The sequence below is a fragment of the Rhineura floridana genome, chromosome 4 (assembly GCF_030035675.1).
Source record: "Rhineura floridana isolate rRhiFlo1 chromosome 4, rRhiFlo1.hap2, whole genome shotgun sequence".
Taxonomy (NCBI): Eukaryota; Metazoa; Chordata; class Lepidosauria; order Squamata; family Rhineuridae; genus Rhineura; species Rhineura floridana.
The window spans coordinates 29823478-29844574 of NC_084483.1; the positions used below are offsets into that span (position 1 = coordinate 29823478).

At 39.7% G+C, this 21097-nt stretch overlaps 1 protein-coding gene across 14 annotated transcripts in view; it reads left to right on the forward strand.

Annotated features, from left to right (window-relative positions):
- The window catches only part of CYRIA (CYFIP related Rac1 interactor A), a 97498-nt gene that overhangs the window by 68406 nt on the left and 7995 nt on the right, over nt 1-21097 (forward strand). For all 14 annotated transcript variants that reach the window (XM_061622733.1, XM_061622725.1, XM_061622727.1 and 11 more), the window contains 6 exons: nt 5522-5643; nt 6579-6684; nt 14516-14652; nt 14758-14835; nt 16960-17076; nt 17168-17247. In XM_061622733.1, coding sequence (XP_061478717.1) covers nt 5522-5643; nt 6579-6684; nt 14516-14652; nt 14758-14835; nt 16960-17076; nt 17168-17247 — 640 coding nt within the window. The remainder of the gene's footprint in view (nt 1-5521; nt 5644-6578; nt 6685-14515; nt 14653-14757; nt 14836-16959; nt 17077-17167; nt 17248-21097) is intronic.

Here is a 21097-nt window from a genome sequence, read left to right on the forward strand (position 1 = left end):
ACATGGTTCATGTAGAAGTGAAACATGCCCCCTGCCTCTGATGATCCCAGCCATTGCAGTTCATGTTGTCCCCTTCTGTATAGGTCGACTCTGGATTTTGTTTTTTAACTGCATTCTTAGCCGATACAGATGATTCCACTGCTCTGGGATGCTCAGCCTCATCCATGAGTAGCTTGGACATCTGCATCATTGCTCCAACTGATAAAGAAGATTTTTCACGTTTCACGTGCAAATGAGTGCCTGTTCATCTGAACTCTGAATCTTCATGGACTGTGGGGTACTGACTGAGAGGAAAGAAAGAAAGAAAGAAAGAAAGAAAGAAAGAAAGAAAAGTGCAGGATAGGTGGTTGCCATTTGTACAGGTAGTGGAACCAGCCCACATGCTGAAATCCCCAAATTTTGGTTTTCCTGGACATGTGTGATGATATCCCACCACCACCATCTCTCCTAGCCTCTCCTCTCATCATACAACATTCAGTTTCTAATAATAGTGACCCTTGTGTCCAGCTTTGGCTGGTAGCCCAACTACGACCCTATCTGGAGAACCTAGCCTCAGTTATTCACGCTCTGGTAACCTCCAGATTGGATTACTGTAATGCTCTCTACGTAGGGTTACCTTTGAAAACGATTCGGAAACTTCAGCTAGTGCAGAATGCTGCGGCCAGAGTTCTTACTGGGACGAGGAAATTCGACCATATAACACCTATTCTGGCCCAACTGCACTGGCTTCCAATATGTTTCCAGGCCAGATTCAAAGTGTTGGTCCTTACCTATAAAGCCCTTAACGGCACTGGACCGCAATATCTGATGGAACGCCTCTCTCACTATATTCCTACCCGTTCACTCCGCTCGACGTCTAAGGCCCTTCTCCAGGTCCCAACCCATACAGAGGCCCGGAGAACAGTAATAAGATCTAGGGCCTTTTCGGTGGTGGCCCCCGAATTATGGAATGCCCTCCCAGATGAGATATGCCTGGCGCCTTCCCTGTCATCTTTCCGGCGCCAGGTAAAAACCCACCTCTTCACCCAGGCATTTTAATGTATTTTATGCTTTTAATCTTATTTATTTTATTTCTAGTTTTCTTTTACTTTGTTTATATAATGTTTTATATTGTCTGTGCAATACACACTTGCTGTATTTTAAATATTGTGGTTTTATCATGTTGTACACCGCCCTGGGAGCTGCTAGCTATAGGGCGGTTTAGAAATGCAACTAAATAAATAAATAAATAATAACTTTTGTATAACTTCAAAAGAATGTTGCAGATAGATCTGCTCAATTATTTGTTCTATTGACTTTTAATAATAAGATTGTTATTCCTTTAGGTACTTAGAATGTCAGTGCAGCATTGTGCACCATGTTTCAAACTGTAACCTCTTCCTGAACGTCTCTGGGCTATTCATCTGCTGTTCAAAACACAAGTATTTTTGAATAATTTTGTGTAATGGTTGCTAGGATAGCCAGGCCAGTATTGTAGATTGCCATTGTCACACGCTTGCTGAAGCCCATACCCCAGTAGGCCCATGCTCCACTACCAATCTCTGGAGCCTTCCAGTCCTTCTGGTCTTCCTCACTGTTTCTGCCTGTTCACCTGCCCATTTCAGGTGAATGAACAGGGAGAGGAGTAAGGAGAAGGAGCAGTAACCTCTAAACACCTTGTGTCTCTCTCAAAGAGGTGATGTGGATTGGACTCATAGGGAGAGGCAGGCAAATAGGCAAGTGTGGAAAGGAAGAGGTGGGGGAAGATGGACCCACTGAGATAATTTTATTTATTTATTATTTATTTATTTATTTATTGAATTTCTTAAGTCGTCTATCTGGCTGGCTACCCAGCCACTCTGGGCGACGTACAAAATAAGCATACAGATACAATAAACATTAAAAATCTGGACACAAGATAATAAAATCTTGCCCAATGGCCTCCCAAAACCTAGAAATGGCATCAAGGATAACTATTACTGCTACAAGTCATCCTTCTGGATGCCACTTTCTAAGTAAGCCACTTGCTTTTGGCAGAGGGCAGTCCAAATCATAAATTTATGGTTGGAGAATCAAATTTCCAGTTAATATGTGAATAATGCCCCTGAGCACACTTCTGGAGAGTTGGAGCATCAGTCACAGTGAATGTAGTTTCTTTTTTTTTTTTTTTTAATTTTTTATTCAGATTTTCATAAAACATACAAGACAAAATCATAAAACATTCAAAGACAAAAAACAAAATCAAAAATAGTTAAACAAAAAGAAAAAAAAAATAAAAAATAAAAAATAAAGAGTAAAATATTGACTTCCCATTTGTCAAAGATCAAATCAGTTATAAGTCTATAATATATAACAATCCTGTCTCTTAAGTCATATTATAAAATCACTTTCCTCCAGTAGTTATCTTACTTAATCATCAAATCTCATAAACATTACTTTATTCTTTCCACAAAAAGTCAAAGAGAGGTTTCAATTCTTTAAGAAATATATCTATCAATTTTTTTTTCCAGATAAGCATATCGATTAATCCATCTCATTACTAATTATGATAATCTTATTGTTATAACCATAGTCAAAATAAACATTTCAATTAATCCATCACATCAGAATCTGTTAGGTTCAGTAATTTCAGTAGCCATTGTTCTATTATCTCTATTAGTTCCATTTTCCATCTTCCATCTTCAGTAGTCTTGTTAAGTCCAGTAATTTCAATATCCAATCTTCCATTATCAGTATTCCATAATAATCTTGCTGTCAAAGCCATAGTCATATAGTAAGAGTCTGATGGGAATTACCTCTATCCCAAATATTTTCTTGCCATCCATTCTGAATAGGTTGCTGAAATACTGCTGTAAAATCATATCTCTGTTCTTTTTTTCAAAATACACTGGGTCATCTCTTAAAAGTTTTTCCATTGTCACATGGCTGCAGTTAATTCCATAGATTTTCTCTATATTGGGCTCCATCACATCATTCCAGTCCAGAAGATAATCCATGCCATTGATAACTTTATCTCTAGAATCTTCATTAATTTCTTCAGAGATAACATTGAGTTCCAAACAATAGATTTTATTTCTAAAGTCCATAGACTCCAAATCTTGTTCCTGTTCCACGTTTGTTCCAATCTCCGGGATCTCCTCTCTCACAGGGACCCCTATTCCAGTCTCCAGGGTCTCCTCTCTCACAGGGACCCCTGTTCCAATCTCCGGGGTCTCCTCTCTCACAGGGACCCCTTCCAGGGTCACCTCTCTCACAGGGACCCTTATATCTTTAATCTCCTGCTTCATTTTACTCAATTCAATTTTCGTTATCTCAATCTCATCCATTATTTTCTGAAACATAGTTATTTCCAGATTCTCAGCCACTTTCTTAATTGCCATTTTAAAAGAAAAATATAGGAAAACCACTTCTTATTTCAGCAACAATTGGGTTAATACTCCAAACTTGGTGACATCACAGTATAAACAGAGCAGACAGCCTTATCTCTCCAATAGTTAAGTAAACAAAATGCAGTTCCCAGGATCGAAACAATTAATGGCAATCGTCAAGAAACAGATTCGTCAAAATAAAATAGACCAAAAAGAGAGTAGTCTCAAAACAGTATAATATTTTTCAAAATAAAAATCTGGAATAGAAATCCCTCTTCTGTGTATATCTTTAGAATGCAAATCCAGGACAGCTTTTTGCAACAAAAACAGAGATAAGCTATTAATTAGTGCGTAGCAGAGAGAAGTTACGGCTCCCCAGTGAGATGTCAAAAACCGATCAATCTGGCAAATCTCTTTTAAACAGCAACAATTTAAGTCAAGTAAAAGAAAAATATAGAAAGAAGGGTGCTTGCCTGTTAGTGCGTTCTCTCTTAGAAGATAAGATGAACGTTCGCTTTAACAGATAGAGCTTGCTGTTGAAAATCCGTCCCACCTTCGTCGGCTGGACCTCGTCCCATAAATTAATGAGATCTGGTCGTCCCAACAAAAATAGGCTTTGAGGTTAATCTCTTCGTTTCTCCCTACCCGGGAGAAGTTTAATCAGTCAAAAAAAAAAGAAAAAACTGACTGATATATCTGAATAAGCTTCTTTTGAGGCAGGAGCCCGTCTCAAAAGCAGGCACAGGCTAAGTCACCCTTCCCGGAAGTCCCACAGTGAATGTAGTTTCAAAGACTTGAAACACATTATTTTTGTTCCATTTCTCCATCTGTGGCTTGGGTAAGATAGGCTGTAGCATGTCGGAACTGATTGGATCATATTAATTTAAGTAATTTCAGTGTTGTCCATTGAGAGGGCAGAGTACAACCCCTGGGTCCATTAATATTCTGTATTATTTGAATGAATATCTTCTGAAGAAGGGCTTAACAGCAATAAGTGATGATGTGTGGTATGTGTACATTTGTTACATTGGATGCTTGTATGCAAAGTTTTGAAGAGGAGCAGGTAAAACTGACTGTAGCATTTAACTCATGAAATGATGCGTCTACTAGTATGTAAAAGAAAGGGGAGTTTCTTCACAATCGCAAATCATGCCAAGCATCTCCTGGATTTCATTATAAGCCACGATAATCATATAATTAAGAGAGCTTCATTGTGCTGGGAGCAGTCCTTTGTGTTGAATTTGTTTAGGTAGGTTGTATTCCTTTAATGGGAGAGCAAAGAAGTACACCTTTAGCAGGAATTCCTGGTCAAGCCTCTAATAACTACATACACATTTATTATGTGTTCTCAGAAACGACAGCTCCCATGATGCTTTGGGCATTCCTGCAGGTAATCAGAAGCATTCAAGGCCTTGGTGAAGCTTGTGTCTCTTCCAGCCTCAGCGGGACCTTTTGCCTTTGTTAAGTTAGGGGTTGAAGGGCACAGGATGCAAGCAAGTCTCTAGGCCCTGTCTTTCTCCCAGTGGTGCCATTGGTAGTGCGATGGGAATGAGAGGCCTTGCTTATTTAGAAATTACCTGTTTAAGAAGCTGATTAGTCCAGTTCTTAATAAATCTGTTTTTAATGGATCATTTCCAAATCTGATGTTGGGGAGGGTGTTCTACTATCTCTTGGAATAACCTTTGCTGGTGATTAATATATAAATCCAAGAGTCGAGGCGTTCTGCAAGCCAAGCCTCTGCATAGGAACCTGATGGTTTAGTAGGGAGCAACCTCATTGTCTCCTACTCAGAAATGTCTATTGCAAAGGACTGCTGCTACATTTTTTTTTGGAAATTTATCCAACTAATCTTAAGTTAGTGGAGGCCATGATATCTTTCAACCTGGAATTTGCTGAAATCAGTTAAGTGTTTGTTGTGTATGTGTATTTTTAATGTAAATGCATTTTGCATAACTTGCTTTTGGTGGTGGGATGGGGCAGTGGCAATTCTAATTCTAACTACATTTGAGCTAAATGCTAAGACATATATGAAAATTAATGAAGCATCACCTAAAATTGTCTGCAGTGTAACAAAATATGGATTAAATGACTAGTGTTCTATATAATTGAATAAGTTTGTTCTGTTTGCAGCGTTAACACTTTTAAAAAATATCTGCTTTTTGTATTTTATCTAGATGCTCAGCCTACAGAGGGAGAAAGGGAAATATGGAACCAAGTCAATGCAGTTTTACAGGATTCAGAAAACATGCTTTCAGACCTGCAGTCTTACAAAGGAGCTGGACAAGAGATTAGAGATGTGCGTTCAGCCATACTATGGCAACAAATATTTTCTGAGAAGAAAATTAGACATCAATCTGCAATATGCCTTTGTGTACCCAAACAATCAATTTTATTTATTTATTTATTTATAAAGTGTTCTCATAATTCTGCAAAATTAAAACTAAAAACTATGAGAAATTTCCAGTCCATTGAACAAATCTCTTTTTTTGGAGACAAAAGATTATCACTGCAATCAAGCTACTGAAAGAAGTCACTAAAACAATAATCTCTTGAAACTTAGCATTCCAAATTAAAAACAGATTTCCTGTATGTGCGTGTGCACACATAACTACACACACACACACTCTTATGTGTATTTGTGCATGCATGTGGTGTGAATTATGCTTATCCATGCATGCGGATGAGACAAGATTGCAAAGAGCTTTTCCTAAGGCTGTTATTTATTAATAACTCAGAAGGTGGATGATGGCGTCTGAGCATTACATGTTGGCTGAAAGGTTTTTAACATGCAGGCAGTACTAAATGGTGTGATGTCAAAGGCAGTCTTAAAAGCAGCTTGGATTTTTATCTGTGTGGGGCTTTTAAAATAATTTAATTTACAAAACCTCTTGAATGGTTTTGTTCTTAATTTATAAAATGCCATCAATGAATGAAATTTTACAGAGTAACATATGCAGATAATAAACCCAATAATGGGTTCGTACCCCAGTGAGCTTACAAGCTAATTTTTTGGTGGTAGGGGCAAGTGAGGGGAGGAAAAGAAAGGATCAATAGGGTAACAAAGAACTGAACCTCTTGATATGGTTGGAATCTGTTGGAAACTTACCCCATTTCTAATACACAAATCACACTGAGATAATTTTGCTTCAGCTATATTTTCAACCTAATGTTCATTTTATCTTTTTTGCACATTATCAGCTACCTGATGTTGGTCATGTTGTTGTTTTCCAGGCAATACAAAACCCAAATGATATCCAACTTCAGGAGACAGCCTGGAACTCAGTGTGCCCTTTGGTTGTGAGACTGAAGCGGTTCTATGAATTTTCTCTCAGACTAGGTAGGACCTGCCTGTTGTTTTCATAGAATTTGTTTGATTCTGTAAAGTTGCAGTGGTGCAACATCTAGAGGACCACAGGTTAGGAAGCCTAGTTGAGTTAAATGATCAACCAGGGTTTATTTGATTAAATCAAATGATTTAAATTGCTTCTCTGAAGGACTAAATTTTAATGATTTAAATCACAGTTTATATCACTATTCAGGAAGATTCCATCTAATCATTTTTAGTTGAAGTACATTACTGTTTAATATAAGAAATGGGGGTGCCACAGCATTTGATTGTCCTGACGCGCAACCTATACTCTGGATGAGAGGCTACTGTAAGGACAGACTATGGAGAACCGATTGGTTCCCCATCAGAAAGGATGTGAGACAGGTGTATTTTATCACCCTACTTGTTTAATCTATACACTGAACATATCATACGGAAAGCGGGATTGGACCAAGATGAAGGAGGTGTGAAAATTGGAAGGAGAAATATCAATAATTAAGATATGCAGACGATACCATACTCTTAGAAGAAACCAGTAATGATTTGAAGCTAATGAAGATGAAGGTTAGAGGAAAGCACAAAAGCAGGACTGCAGCTGAACATCAGGAAGACTAAAGTAATGACAACAGAAGATTTGTGTGACTTTAAAGTTGACAATGAGGACATTGAACTTGTTAAGGACTATCAGTACCTTGGCACAGTTATTAACCAAAATGGAGACAATAGTCAAGAAATCAGAAGAAGGCTAGGATTGGGTAGGGCAGCTATGAGAGAACTAGAAAAGGTCCTCAAATGCAAAGATGTATCACTGAACACCAAACTCAGGATCATTCAGACCACAGTATTCCTGATCTCTATGTATGGATGTGAAAGTTGGACAGTGAAAAGAGCGGATAAGAGAAAAGTCAACTCATTTGAAATGTGGTGTTGGAGGAGAGCTTTGCACATACCATAGACTGCGAAATTGGGTGTTAGAACAAATTAAACCAGAACTATCACTAGAAGCTAAAACTATGAAACTGAGGTTATCGTACTTTGGACACATCATGAGAAGACCTGATTAACTAGAAAAGACAATAATGCTGGGAAAAAGAGAAGGGACTAGAAAAAGAGGAAGGCCAAACAAGAGATGGATTGATTCCATAAAGGAAGCCACAAACTTGAATTTACAAGATCTGAACAGGGTGGTTAACGACAGATGCTATTGGAGGTCACTGATTCATGGGGTCGCCATAAGTTGTAATCGACTTGAAGGCACATAACAACAACATATTCAAAGATGTTGGTTTCATTAGAAGGTAGATACACACTAAGCAACTATTCTGAATTGTTTTCAGATTAGTTGTCATCAAAAAGTGGGATGGATAATTTGGTCATTTTACTACTAAAGCATAATGAACTTGTGAAGTCATTCAGGAGATGTTCAGATGACTGGAGGAGGGCTAATGTTGTCCCTATCTTTAAAAAGGGCAAAAAGGAGAAAGCTGGGAACTACAGACTAATCAGCCTGACATCAATCCCTGAGAAAAGTCTGGAGTAGATTATAAAGCAGTCACTCTGCAAGCACCTTGAAAACAATGCAGTGATTACTAGAAGCCAACATGGATTTATGAAGAACAAATCCTGCCAGACTAATCTTATCTCATGTTGTTGTCGGAAAACCTCCCTAATAGACTGTGGGAATGCTGTGGACATAATATATCTCGACTTCAGCAAAGTTTTTGACAGAGTGCCCCATGATTTTCTGATTAGCAAGCTAGCTAAATGTGGGCTGGATGGAACAACTATCAGGTGAATCCAAGTTGGCTACAGAATTGTACTCAAGAGTGCTTATCAATGGTTACTTCTCAAAGTGGAGGAGGTAACGAGGGGGGTACTGCAGGACTTGGTCCTGGGCCCTTTTCTCTTCAACATTTTTATTAATGACTTGGATGAAGTGGTGCAGGGATTGCTTGTCAGATTTGCAGATGATACAAAATTGGGAGGAATAGCTAAGACTCTGGAGGACAGAAACAAAATTCAAAGAGATCTTGATAGGCTGGAGCACTGGGCTGAAAACAAAAGAATGAAAGTTAACAGGGATAAGTGTAATGTTCTATACCTAATAAAAATAAACCAAGTGCACAAAGTTATAAGATGGGGGATTTTTGGCTCAGCAATACTACATGTGAGAAGTATTTTGGAATTGTTGTTGATCATAAGGTAAATATGAGCCAACAGTGTGATATGGCTGCAAAAAGGACAAATGCTATTTTAGGCTGCATTTAGAGAAGTATCAGTTACAAATCGTGTAAAGTACTAGTTCCTCTCTATTCGGCACTGGTTAGGCCTCATCCTTGTGTACTATGTCTAGTTCTGGACACTGCACTTTGAGAAAGATGCAGGCAAACTGGAACAGGTTCAGGAGGGCAGTGAGGATGATCAGGGGCCTGGAAACAAAGCCCTCTGAGGAGCGACTGAAAGAACTGGGTATGTTTAGCCTTGACAAGAGAAGTCTGAGGGGAGATATGATAGTATTCTTCAGAAACTTGAAATGTTGTCATACAGAGGAGAGCCAGGATCTCTTCTCGATCATCCTAGAGTGCAGGACATGGAATAATGGGCTCAAGCTACAAGAAGCAGGAGTTTGGTTGAATATCAGGAAAAACTTTCTGTTAGAGCAGTTCAGCAATGGAACCAAGTACTTGGGGAGGTGGTGGGCTCTGCAACACTGGAGGCATTCAAGAGGCGGCTGGACAGCTACCTGTCAGGTATGCTTTAAGTTGGATTCCTGCACTGAGCAGGAGGTTGGACTCAGTGGCCTTATAGGCCCCTTCCAACTCTACTATTCTGTGATTTAATCATGATATTTTTGTCATGATGTGCCAAAATCACCACCACCACCAAAGAGGCTTTTAAATTGTACTAATAAGACTGTTTATTCTTCCAGTTAGTTTTCTTCTTCAACAAACAACATTAACAAAACATGCACATGGAGTTCACTATTTCAGTTTTTAGATAAATGTAAAGTTCCTTTAAAAATAAAATTTAGGCAATCTCAACCCAGTCAACATGAAAAATCTAAAATATTGGGTGGCACAGTGAACTCAGTCTTCTTCACCTTTGTCTTCCTTGTTCATTCACTAGAAAAGACAGACAAGCTTTCCTGCTTTTTCAGTCCCAAGTTATTTCTCAGTTGAGAATGAATTAGTGGAAAGGAATAAAAAATTCTCTCTACACCTGCAGAAGAGGCTACTGCTGTTAAGAGCTGGATTACCACATCAGTGGTCTCCTTGTTCAGATCTACTCCATCTCCCCAAATTCTCTATTCATTGACCTTCTGTATCTTTGTGCTTAGAAGCAAGGCCTTGAGAGAGTGAGTGCTAGAGCGTGAGAGTGCATGTGCACAGGTATACCACCTGCAGAATAGGACTGATCAGGTTATCTCCCATCTCCATAAACTGCTGTTAACATATTCATAGAACATAATTAGAAGTTGTATAATTGGTATTCATGATGATATCTTTGACCTAGGCTCTTTTTTTTACTAATAGTTTTTTTTAAAAAAAATGAAATCTGATTTAAATAAAAAAATGTGATTCAAAATTTTAAAATCCATTGTTGTTTTTTAAAAGAAATTATTGATTTTTATCAACCTTGTGATGAACAATCCTGTGCTATGCTCCTTTGACAGTGGCATTTGGTTTTCTAACCTCTGGTGTGTGCACACTTAAAGGATGTGTTGTGATAAGAACAATGCAATTGTACATTCCCCTGCCCTTCATCTGCAGGTTTATTAACTGTAAAAAAACACCTTGATATCATCTGAAATAAGACTAGTACTAGACATCTGTAAGCAAGAGAACAATACCTCTTTAATACTTGAGTTTGGAGGACCAGAAGGAGGCAACAAGATGGAAAGGTCTTGAAAACATTATATAAAATGGAAACTCAGACTGGTATGCAAAAGATAAGTGGATGATGGCCAGTTGTAACGCAGGCCCTACTTTTACAGAATTGTATGAAAATGACCTAGGAAGGACTTTACCACGTACTTTTCCACATGCATGAATTCGTCCTCCGTGCATCTAAAGAACTTAATATACTGTCACATTCCCCTCAACCACATGGGCTAGCAATAAATTATAACTCCCAGAACTGGACCATCAAAGGATTTTTGTGAAAGAATAGGCCTTTCTGCCATTTTGTGTTGGGTTTTTGTTATAAAAACTTTGGTTGTAAAATGGTTGCTTTTTGCTTCAAAGGCTGTTGTCCATAAGAATGTCAACAGTTCACAGGAAGGTTAAAAGTACAAGGGAATGTTTTGCTCAGGATTGTTCACAGGAGGATCAAGGATTCAACACAGGAACCTGGCGGTTAAGAGGAAATAGAAATGTAACCAATACTCCCTTCTCCTGATGAGCTAAAAAGCTGGGAGAGGTAGTGAAGGTATTGCATATAAATCAAGCTAGAAAATAGGGTAGTCAGAAGGTTTTGGAGCCAGAAACGGAAAGAGTTGGAATTGAAGACCTGCAAGAAAGAGAATGGACTGAAATGCTTTTAAGAGTGCTTGAATACTAGAAAGTGTTAGAGACCACAGCTGGGCATTGCAGCCGGAAGAAACATGGAGAAGACCACAAAAGGACCCAGAAACTGAATTGGGGGATGTAAATTGATAAGTATTGGCTTGGTGAGAAACAATCTAGAATGGGTGTATCTGGATGCATTTTATCACTTTTTTATTTTGCTCTTATAGGTAGCTACTCAAACTATAAAATAAGTAATACTATTTTCTCAAAAGCTGTCACCTTAATAAATCCTTAAGTATAATTTGTTTTGGAAAAATTTGGTCTGAAGCCTTGTTATTCACCCCAAACCTAATTGTCACACCACTCAGTATTGGGAGTACCATGGCCAGTTAAAATCCAGAGACAGCCAGAGAAAAATAAAGACTGGTGGCAGCAGTGGTTCACAAGAAACCAATTGGGAGCAGTGACCATAGTGCTATTAAATTAAACATACATGTAAATGGCCAATTGCCAAGAAAATCCAACACGGTCACACTTGACTTCAAAAGAGGAAGCTTCACAAAAATGAGGGGATTGGTAAAAAGAAAGCTGAAAAACAAAGTCCAGAGGGTCACATCACTCGAAAATGCTTGGAAGTTGTTTAAAAACACTATATTAGAAGCTCAACTGGCGTGCATACCGCAGATCAGAAAAGGTACCGCCAGGGCCAAGAAGATGCCAGCATGGTTAACGAGCAAAGTCAAGGAAGCTCTTAGAGGCAAAAAGTCTTCCTTCAGAAAATGGAAGTCTTGTCCGAATGAAGAAAATAAAAAAGAACACAAACTCTGGCAAAAGAAATGCAAGAAGACAATAAGGGATGCTAAAAAAGAATTTGAGGAGCACATTGCTAAGAACATAAAAACCAACAACAAAAAATTCTATAAATACATCCAAAGCAGGAGACCATCTAGGGAGGCGATTGGACCCTTGGATGATAAGGGAGTCAAAGGTGTACTAAAGAACGATAAGGAGACTGCAGAGAAGCTAAATGAATTCTTTGCATCTGTCTTCACAGTGGAAGATATAGGGCAGATCCCTGAACCTGAACTAACATTTGCAGGAAGGGATTCTGAGGAACTGAGACAAATAGTGGTAACGAGAGAGGAAGTTCTAAGCTTAATGGACAATATAAAAACTGACAAATCACCAGGCCCGGATGTCATCTACCCGAGAGTTCTCAAAGAACTCAAATGTGAAATTGCTGATCTGCTAACTAAAATATGTAACTTGTCCCTCAGGTCCTCCTCCGTGCCTGAGGACTGGAAAGTGGCAAATGTAATGCCAATCTTCAAAAAGGGATGCAGAGGGGATCCCGGAAATTACAGGCCAGTTAGCTTAACTTCTGTCCCTGGAAAACTGGTAGAAAGTATTATTAAAGCTAGATTAACTAAGCACATAGAAGAACAAGCTTTGCTGAAGCAGAGCCAACATGGCTTCTGCAAGGGAAAGTCCTGTCTCAGTAACCTATTAGAATTCTTTGAGAGTGTCAACAAGCATATAGATAGAGGTGATCCAGTGGACATAGTGTACTTAGACTTTCAAAAAGCTTTTGACAAGGTACCTCACCAAAGACTTCTGAGGAAGCTTAGCAGTCATGGAATAAGAGGAGAGGTCCCTTTGTGGATAAGGAATTGGTTAAGAAGCAGAAAGCAGAGAGTAGGAATGAACGGACAGTTCTCCCAATGGAGGGCTGTAGAAAGTGGAGTCCCTCAAGGATCGGTATTGGGACCTGCACTTTTCAACTTGTTCATTAATGACCTAGAATTAGGAGTGAGCAGTGAAGTGGCCAAGTTTGCTGACGACACTAAATTGTTCAGGGTTGTTAAAACAAAAAGGGATTGTGAAGAGCTCCAAAAAGACCTCTTCAAACTGAGTGAATGGGCGGAAAAATGGCAAATGCAATTCAATATAAACAAGTGTAAAATTATGCATATTGGAGCAAAAAAATCTGAATTTCACATATACGCTTATGGGGTCTGAACTGGCGGTGACCAACCAGGAGAGATACCTCGGGGTTGTAGTGGACAGCACGATGAAAATGTCGACCCAGTGTGCAGCAGCTGTGAAAAAGGCAAATTCCATGCTAGCGATAATTAGGAAAGGTATTGAAAATAAAACAGCCGATATCATAATGCCGTTGTATAAATCTATGGTGCGGCCGCATTTGGAATACTGTGTACAGTTCTGGTCGCCTCATCTCAAAAAGGATATTATAGAGTTGGAAAAGGTTCAGAAGAGGGCAACCAGAATGATCAAGGGGATGGAGCGACTCCCTTACGAGGAAAGGTTGCAGCATTTGGGGCTTTTTAGTTTAGAGAAAAGGCGGGTCAGAGGAGACATGATAGAAGTGTATAAAATTATGCATGGCATTGAGAAAGTGGATAGAGAAAAGTTCTTCTCCCTCTCTCATAATACTAGAACTCGTGGACATTCAAAGAAGCTGAATGTTGGAAGATTCAGGACAGACAAAAGGAAGTACTTCTTTACTCAGCGCATAGTTAAACTATGGAATTTGCTCCCACAAGATGCAGTAATGGCCACCAGCTTGGATGGCTTTAAAAGAAGATTAGACAAATTCATGGAGGACAGGGCTATCAATGGCTACTAGCCATGATGGCTGTGCTGTGCCACCCTAGTCAGAGGCAGCATGCTTCTGAAAACCAGTCGCCGGAAGCCTCAGGAGGGGAGAGTGTTCTTGCACTCAGGTTCTGCTTGTGGGCTTCCCCCAGGCACCTGGTTGGCCACTGTGAGAACAGGATGCTGGACTAGATGGGCCACTGGCCTGATCCAGCAGACTCTTCTTATATTCTTATGTTCTTAAGAAAGGAAGGGTTGATTTGTCTGGATTGCTTGCTTCACGTTCCTCATGGTGGAGACAACAGCTAGTGCTGTCACAACTTCATTTGTTGAAGCCATTTGGTTTTCATATGTTATAATAATAGGGAGTATTCTACATTCCCAAATGTGGTGAAGAAGGGGGAAAAAAGTAAAGATGGCCAATCTGCTAACTGCACCATACCTTTTGTTTATTAACATATTCATTTACTTCCCATTTGAGAGAACCGGCTTTCTTCCTCCAGAAGTAACCTTTGTTAAATTCTACAATGTGTAAATTGTGTATCTGCACATTTAATGGGATGAATACAATCCAAACCAGCCAGTAAGTTTTAAAATATTTTAATTTAGTTGACAGTTGTACTAAAGGAAAAATATAGATGTTAGCATGTTAGTTCGAAAGACTCTTTTTAAAAAATGACAATAAATATATGCAATTTCATTTGTTTCTTCTTCAGAGAAAGCACTGCAGAGCTTACTGGAATCCTTGACCTGCCCTCCATATACACCAACTCAACACCTGGAGCGAGAGCAGGCCCTCGCAAAGCAGTTTGCAGAGATCTTGCATTTTACTCTCCGTTTTGATGAACTCAAGGTTAGGAGAAGAAAGTGACAGCCAACCAGTGCATAAATATTTTAATTGGCTTTTTGGTTAAGAATGTCTCTCCTTTAATTGTTTTTCCTTTTATTTTGTATGAAGATGAGAAACCCAGCAATTCAGAATGACTTCAGCTATTATAGGAGGACGTTAAGTCGCAACAGAATAAACAATATGCATGTAAGTAAACTGTTTCCTTCTGGAGCTGCTTCTATATATTTACTGCCCAGGGCTCTTGCTGGGAGCGGGATATAAATCTAATAAATAAATAATAAAATATATTAAAAGACTACATTAGGAACATAGGAAGCTGGCTTATACCGACTCAGACCATTGGTCCATCTTTCTCAGTTTTTTTCTGCACTGACTGGGAGTGACTCTTCAGGGTTTCACACAGGAGTCTTTCCCTGTTCTGTCTGGACATACCAGAGATGATGATGATGATGATAATTGAATCTGGGACCTTCTGCATGCAAGGCATGTGCTCTTACCATTGCTGTATGTGTTCTTGTTGACTTGTATCTGCAACACAGGGAGATTTCACAGCCTTGTTTATACCATTACATAATGTGAAGTTATTTGCATAAGAACTAGGTAGTGTGAAACTTTTTTTGTGTGTCCACTATTGTGTTTGGCGCTTCCTTGAGAAGGAAACACGGTTTTCAAATGACAATCATATAACACTTGATAAATACCATCTCTTAATATATGTATGTGTGGGTGTGTATGTGAAGGGAGGGAGGGAGAGAAAGAGATTAGATATGCGCTCTCTCTCTCACACACACACACAGAGAGAGAGAGAGAGAGAGAGAGAGAGAAGAGAGAGATGCGCAGGCCCTAACGTTTGCTTTCCTTGGTGTAACAGACCCTTTTATTCCTTTGAGATTTAGAGTTTGTTAGACATCCTCTTATAGTCACAGTTGCTGCTGCTTCTGTGGTTTCTCCCACACTGGTCAGGGAGCATCTAAAATCCTTCCGTTCTTGCATGTTGCCTGTTGTTGGGCTGGGTGTTTCCTACATGGTTGCTAAGCATGATGCGGCCAAAATTATAGCAGCCACAGATTCACAGCAACTGTAATGGTAAAGCAACATGGAAGGATGCATATTGTAACACTGCATCCAAAGGGCTGTTTTATATGCACTTTAAGGCTTGGGCATGTCCAGTGGAATTTTAGACTTCCTTCTTTGAAATTTATTTTATATATGGCTGGTTTTTATGTACATTGCTTAGAAATGGAAATTATTAAGTGGTATATAAATGTCTTAAATAAACAAAAATAAGAAACTACTTTCTCCCACAATGTCAAATCACAAACTGCTTTTGAAAGTCCTCTCAGTTTTAAAAGCAGTTTGCTTTGTGGCAAAGGGGTGTGACATTCAGAAAACACAAACCCAGATTCCCCTTGGCACACCAGTCATTTGATTCTTTGGATCCTGACTACCAGGTTTAAGACAGGGATGGGGAACCTCTCTGTCTGGCCCTTGGGACTCTGCAAGCCACATACCCTCCCCAGGCCACACCCCTCACCTATTCTGCTCTGCCCACTCCTTGAATGCTTTTGCCTGGCTGGAATTATCCTTGAACTCTTATCATGCTTTTTGCTTGCCAGGATGGAGGATAGAGAGGGGTATGTGGGCGTGTGTAGAAACCAGCCTACCAAACAAAGGTAAAATCTTCTTTTGTTGTCTTGCCTGCTTTTGCCTCTGGCCCTGTCCACAGGCATGTGGCCCTCAGAAGGGTGCCCAGAAAGAAGTGCAGCCTGGGGCTGAAAAAGCATTCCTAGCGCTGGTCTGGGAGCATGTCATGCTTTGAACATGATGGATTTGGTCATTGATATAGCTGGAGCATCACTTGTTTCTGGCAGCCAATGAGACACAGTGGCCTGGGCTGCACATAATGCTAAGCCACGGTTTCCTGAGAGAATGTATGGTTTGTTTGAACATCTGAACCCGGCTTTGCAGACTAAACATGGTTTGTTTTCTGGCAACAAACCCCAATGTGAAGCCCTGGCTTGTTGATAGCCTATGAACTATGGCTTGTTATAATTATCACTTGGTGTCATATCCAAATCCAACAGTCTTGCATAAACATGGTTTGTTTGGCCATTCCACCTCAAACGCTTGCAAAGCTGCAGAGGCAAGAGCAGCTGGAAAACAAAACAAACTTTTGAGAAACCAGCCATTGCGCGTTTGCTCGTTGATGAAAATGACTCATGGTTTGTTTAATAAGCTATGGCTTAGCGTTATGTGCAGATGCAGTCAATTACTTTTTAAAAAATTTGTGTTCCCTTGTGTTTTCATCAGCTCGGCATTGAGAGTGAAGTGAACAACGAGATGGCTAATAGAATGTCCCTGTTTTATGCAGAAGCTACACCAGTGCTGAAAACATTGAGCAATGCCACAACACATTTTGTTGCAGAAGTGAGTGATACTTTAATATTTCTTTTTTGATTATAGGGACCTATTGAATGCGTGACCTAACTTTTTGTTTGTTTGTTTTTAACCTTTGTAGAACAAAACTCTACCAATTGAGAACACAACAGACTGTCTAAGCACGATGGCCAGTGTATGTAAAGTCATGCTGGAAACACCGTAAGTTTGTTACAAGCAACGTCTCTGGTAAACAGGTTTTGCATGGCGTTAAAAACTTGCACAACATATTTAAGCAGAGACAACGGGTGGGAGAAAAGAAATGAGTATCTATACACAATATGGGTAATGATGCCTCTTGCAAATGTGGCCTTGTACTCTGTTCCTCAAGGCAGAACTAGACTGCAAGCAGCAGCTCCAGGTTATCATTTTCTCTGTCCCTAGTAACATCTAGAGATAGCTAGAGCTTGGAAAAGTTACTTTTTTGAACTACAACTCCCATCAGCCCCAGCCAGCATGGCCACTGTTGGGCTGATGGGAGTTGTAGTTCAAAAAAGTAACTTTTCCAAGCTCTGATAGTCAGTACATGGCATGCTATCATCTGTTTTTAAAGTACAAATCTATTCTAGTTAGAGTCGTTTTTGTAGAATGCGCTATTGTGAGAAGGAAAAAAATATTTCCCCTTATTAATTTTTTTTCTCTGAGAGCTACAGTGTCCTGGTTTTGTCTTGACAAATATTTAAAGTTGAAGAGGGGGGAAATGCAGGACAAAAAAAAGGGGGGGGGGTCAGAGATCTTTAAAACAGGTCACTTTCCACATGACTTAACCTTTTTAGTCAATTGTGTATTTTTACAAGCTTTGATGTTTGAAGATTGGTCATTCTGTCAGGGAAACCTAATGAGCCTTGCACACTTCACTCATGCTGACATGATTACATATAGACAAAGCAAACATATTCAATCTTCATCTTTTTCTTAATTTATTTTTAATTGTTCCTTCTACTACTCCCTAAATGGAATGTATGATAAAAGTAATTTTTGAACTTAGGACAGGGACTTCTAAATGTTGCTGGACTCCAACTTCCATCAGCCCCAGGCAGCATGACCAGTGGTTAGGTAGCCTAAAATTTGTCATTTTTTTAAAAAAAATCTATTGTTGGTAGAGCATTTTAGGAACTTCTTGCTTGGTATGTTTCTTTGGCTTTTAATTCATTTTATCTTGTGAAGTCACTTTGAGACATTTTGTTTTGTGAAGCAGGAAACAAATTTATTTATTTTATTTAACCAAATGTGCATACTGCTTGAATGTAAAGACCTCTAAGCAGTTAAATGCAATTAATAAAAATGGTAGTAGTAGTTTAACAGTTCTGTGCCCCAAACCATTGAGAGGAGATCCCAAGATTAGCAGCACTATTCATATTGTAGTTATTAAATTTAATTATTAAAATTATTAAAATTATCATGTAGGTATTAAGATTGTCTTGTCCGATTTCAATATCAGTTCAGGCCTAGTTATAGGACTGAATCAGCCTTGTTTGCCCTGGGAGAGGACAGGGGGAGTGCGACCCCGTTAATTAATCTCTCAGCAGCTTTTGATATCATTAACCATGGTATGCTTCTGAGCTAACTTGGTGAGAAGGGTATCAGAGATGCTATTCTACAATGGTTCTGATCCTATCTCCAGGGTTAGTTTCAAAGAACAGCATTGGGTAATTGTTTTTTGGCCCCCTGCCAGTTGTGCTGTGGGGTGCCGCAGGATACCATCTTGTCCCCAGTGCTGTTTTAACAACTATATGAAATCGTTTGGAATGGTCATTAGGAAAATTGGGGCAAGGTGTCAACAGTACAGTGATGATACCCAGCTCTGTTTCTTGGTAATATCTGAATTGGGATAGGCTGTGCAAACACTGGACTGGTGCCTGGACTTGGTGGTGGGCTGTATGAAGACCAATAAACTGACCCTGAATCCCAGCAAGACAGAGACATTATGGGTAGGTTATTCCCGATTCCGGATAATTGGTCAATTGCCTGTTTGGGATGGGTTTGTACTTCCTCTGAAAGAGTAGGTTAATAGTTTGTGGGTGCTCCTGGATCCATCTTGTCACTAGAGGCGCAGGTCGCCTCAGAGGCTAGACAAGCATTTTACCAGCTTCAGCTGTTGACCATGCATTAGTAATCTCCAGGCTGGATTACTGTATTGTGCTCTATGTGGGGCTGCCCTTGAGGTTGGTCCAGAAGTTGCAGCTAGTGGAGAATGTAGCTGCGCTGCACTAGCTGCCTATTAGCTACTGGGCTAAGTTCAACGTGTTGGTTTTGGTGCATAAAGCTCTATATAGCTTGGGACCAGGATACCTGAAAGACCATCTTAGCCCTTATATACCCAGTCAATTACTGCACTTTGCAGATGAGGGCCGCCTGCAGATACCATCTCATCAGGAGGTCCATTCTGCACAACATAAGAGGTGGACCTTTAGAGATGTGGCACCTACCCGTTGGAATTCACTCCTCTAAAATATTAGAGAGGCGTTGACACTTTTGTCTTTTTGCTGCCTACTGAAGACCTTCCTCTTTCAACAAACCTTTCAAGTATCTTGGTCTGCATCTGTGTTGAAATTGTTTTAAGATTTTTTTAAAAGATGTTTTTAAGATGTTTTATTGCTTGTTTGACATCCTTGTCTCTTTCTGAGAGTAAGGGCAGGATATAAGTGTAATAAATAATATAAACAATAAACAAAGTTGTGGCAACTTTGTCGTCTTCTCAGAAGTAGGAGTGACAATCTTGGATCTGCTTTCTTTGCATAATATTTGCTGTGGAACAAAAGGGATACAACCTCATCAGATGGGAAACACAGGGCAGATACTGAGTGCTACTGCCATGTTCCCAAGCCTAAGGCAGGTATCCAGTCTGGCCTTGTCAGATGAACCTTTGGAAACTGATGTTGGTAGGCCAAAGATCCCCTGAGGTGGTTGGCTTGTCTTCACTCCAGCCACATGTACACCCACATAGGCTGTTTCTGTGCCAGGCACAGTGAAGGGTGACGTGGTGGTGCTTCCAAGCAAGCCAAGGCCTCTAACTCTGCTCAGTTGGGCCAGTGGAGGGCCCAAGAACTAGCAGTGGAGGAGGCTTCTGGGCAGCCACCTAGGAGCGAGCGTTAGAGGTGAGAGGTTGGATCCCCCTCCCTCCCCTGCTCCCTGACATCCCTGCTGTTGGGGCTAGGATGCTAGGGAACCTGGGGCAGTGTGTCTGCTTGCCAGTAGTCTTCTCTGTTGCCAGTATCAGAATATAGGATTGCTCCGTTCAGGCTGAAAACATGCTTCTTGGCTAGGCCAAGTTTGTTTTTTCCCAATAGCTAGATTCATTGCTTAAGTAGCAACATACTGTAATCAATCTGACTTATATCAAACTGCAGTTTCAGATTCAGCTGTTAATGTGCCCAAAATAGAAACAGAGCATAACCTCCAGTTTGAAACAAAAAAAGGCTATCTTTACCATCATATCACATTGACCAATTAAAAAGGCTTTGAAATTAATAAAAATAAATTTGACACAGATTTCTAGGATGAATAATGAGGGAAATAAAATTTTCTAGGTTAGATTCTCTGTAGAAACATTAGTAACACAGAAAAGAAGCAAAGTAAGAAGAACACCAACAAACATACAAAAATGTAATTCTCCATCTTTGGAGATGGCAGGCGTAGCCACCACTCACCATATGCTCAGTGGCACATTACCAAATTCTTCCAAGCTACGCAGGAAGTGGATTGGACTGAGAAAGTCCAACCCAAATTGTGTTTGCATTTTGACAAATTTGTAAGGCAGTACAATTTCTCAGAGGGGAGTTCAGGTCTCCTGCTCCCCTGGTGCATTCACTACAGCTGCCCAATTTCCCTGCTTTTTAAAGTTTGATAGAAATATCTGTGGGCTATAGGTACATTCTTAAACTGCAAAGGTTTTTTCCTATTAGTGAATTACATTTGCTGCTGTATAATATTGGTTGTGATCATGGTCTTTGACCCAGAGGCGCCAGTTTTAATTCTTCTTAGCAAAATATTTGTATAATAATATTGTGTA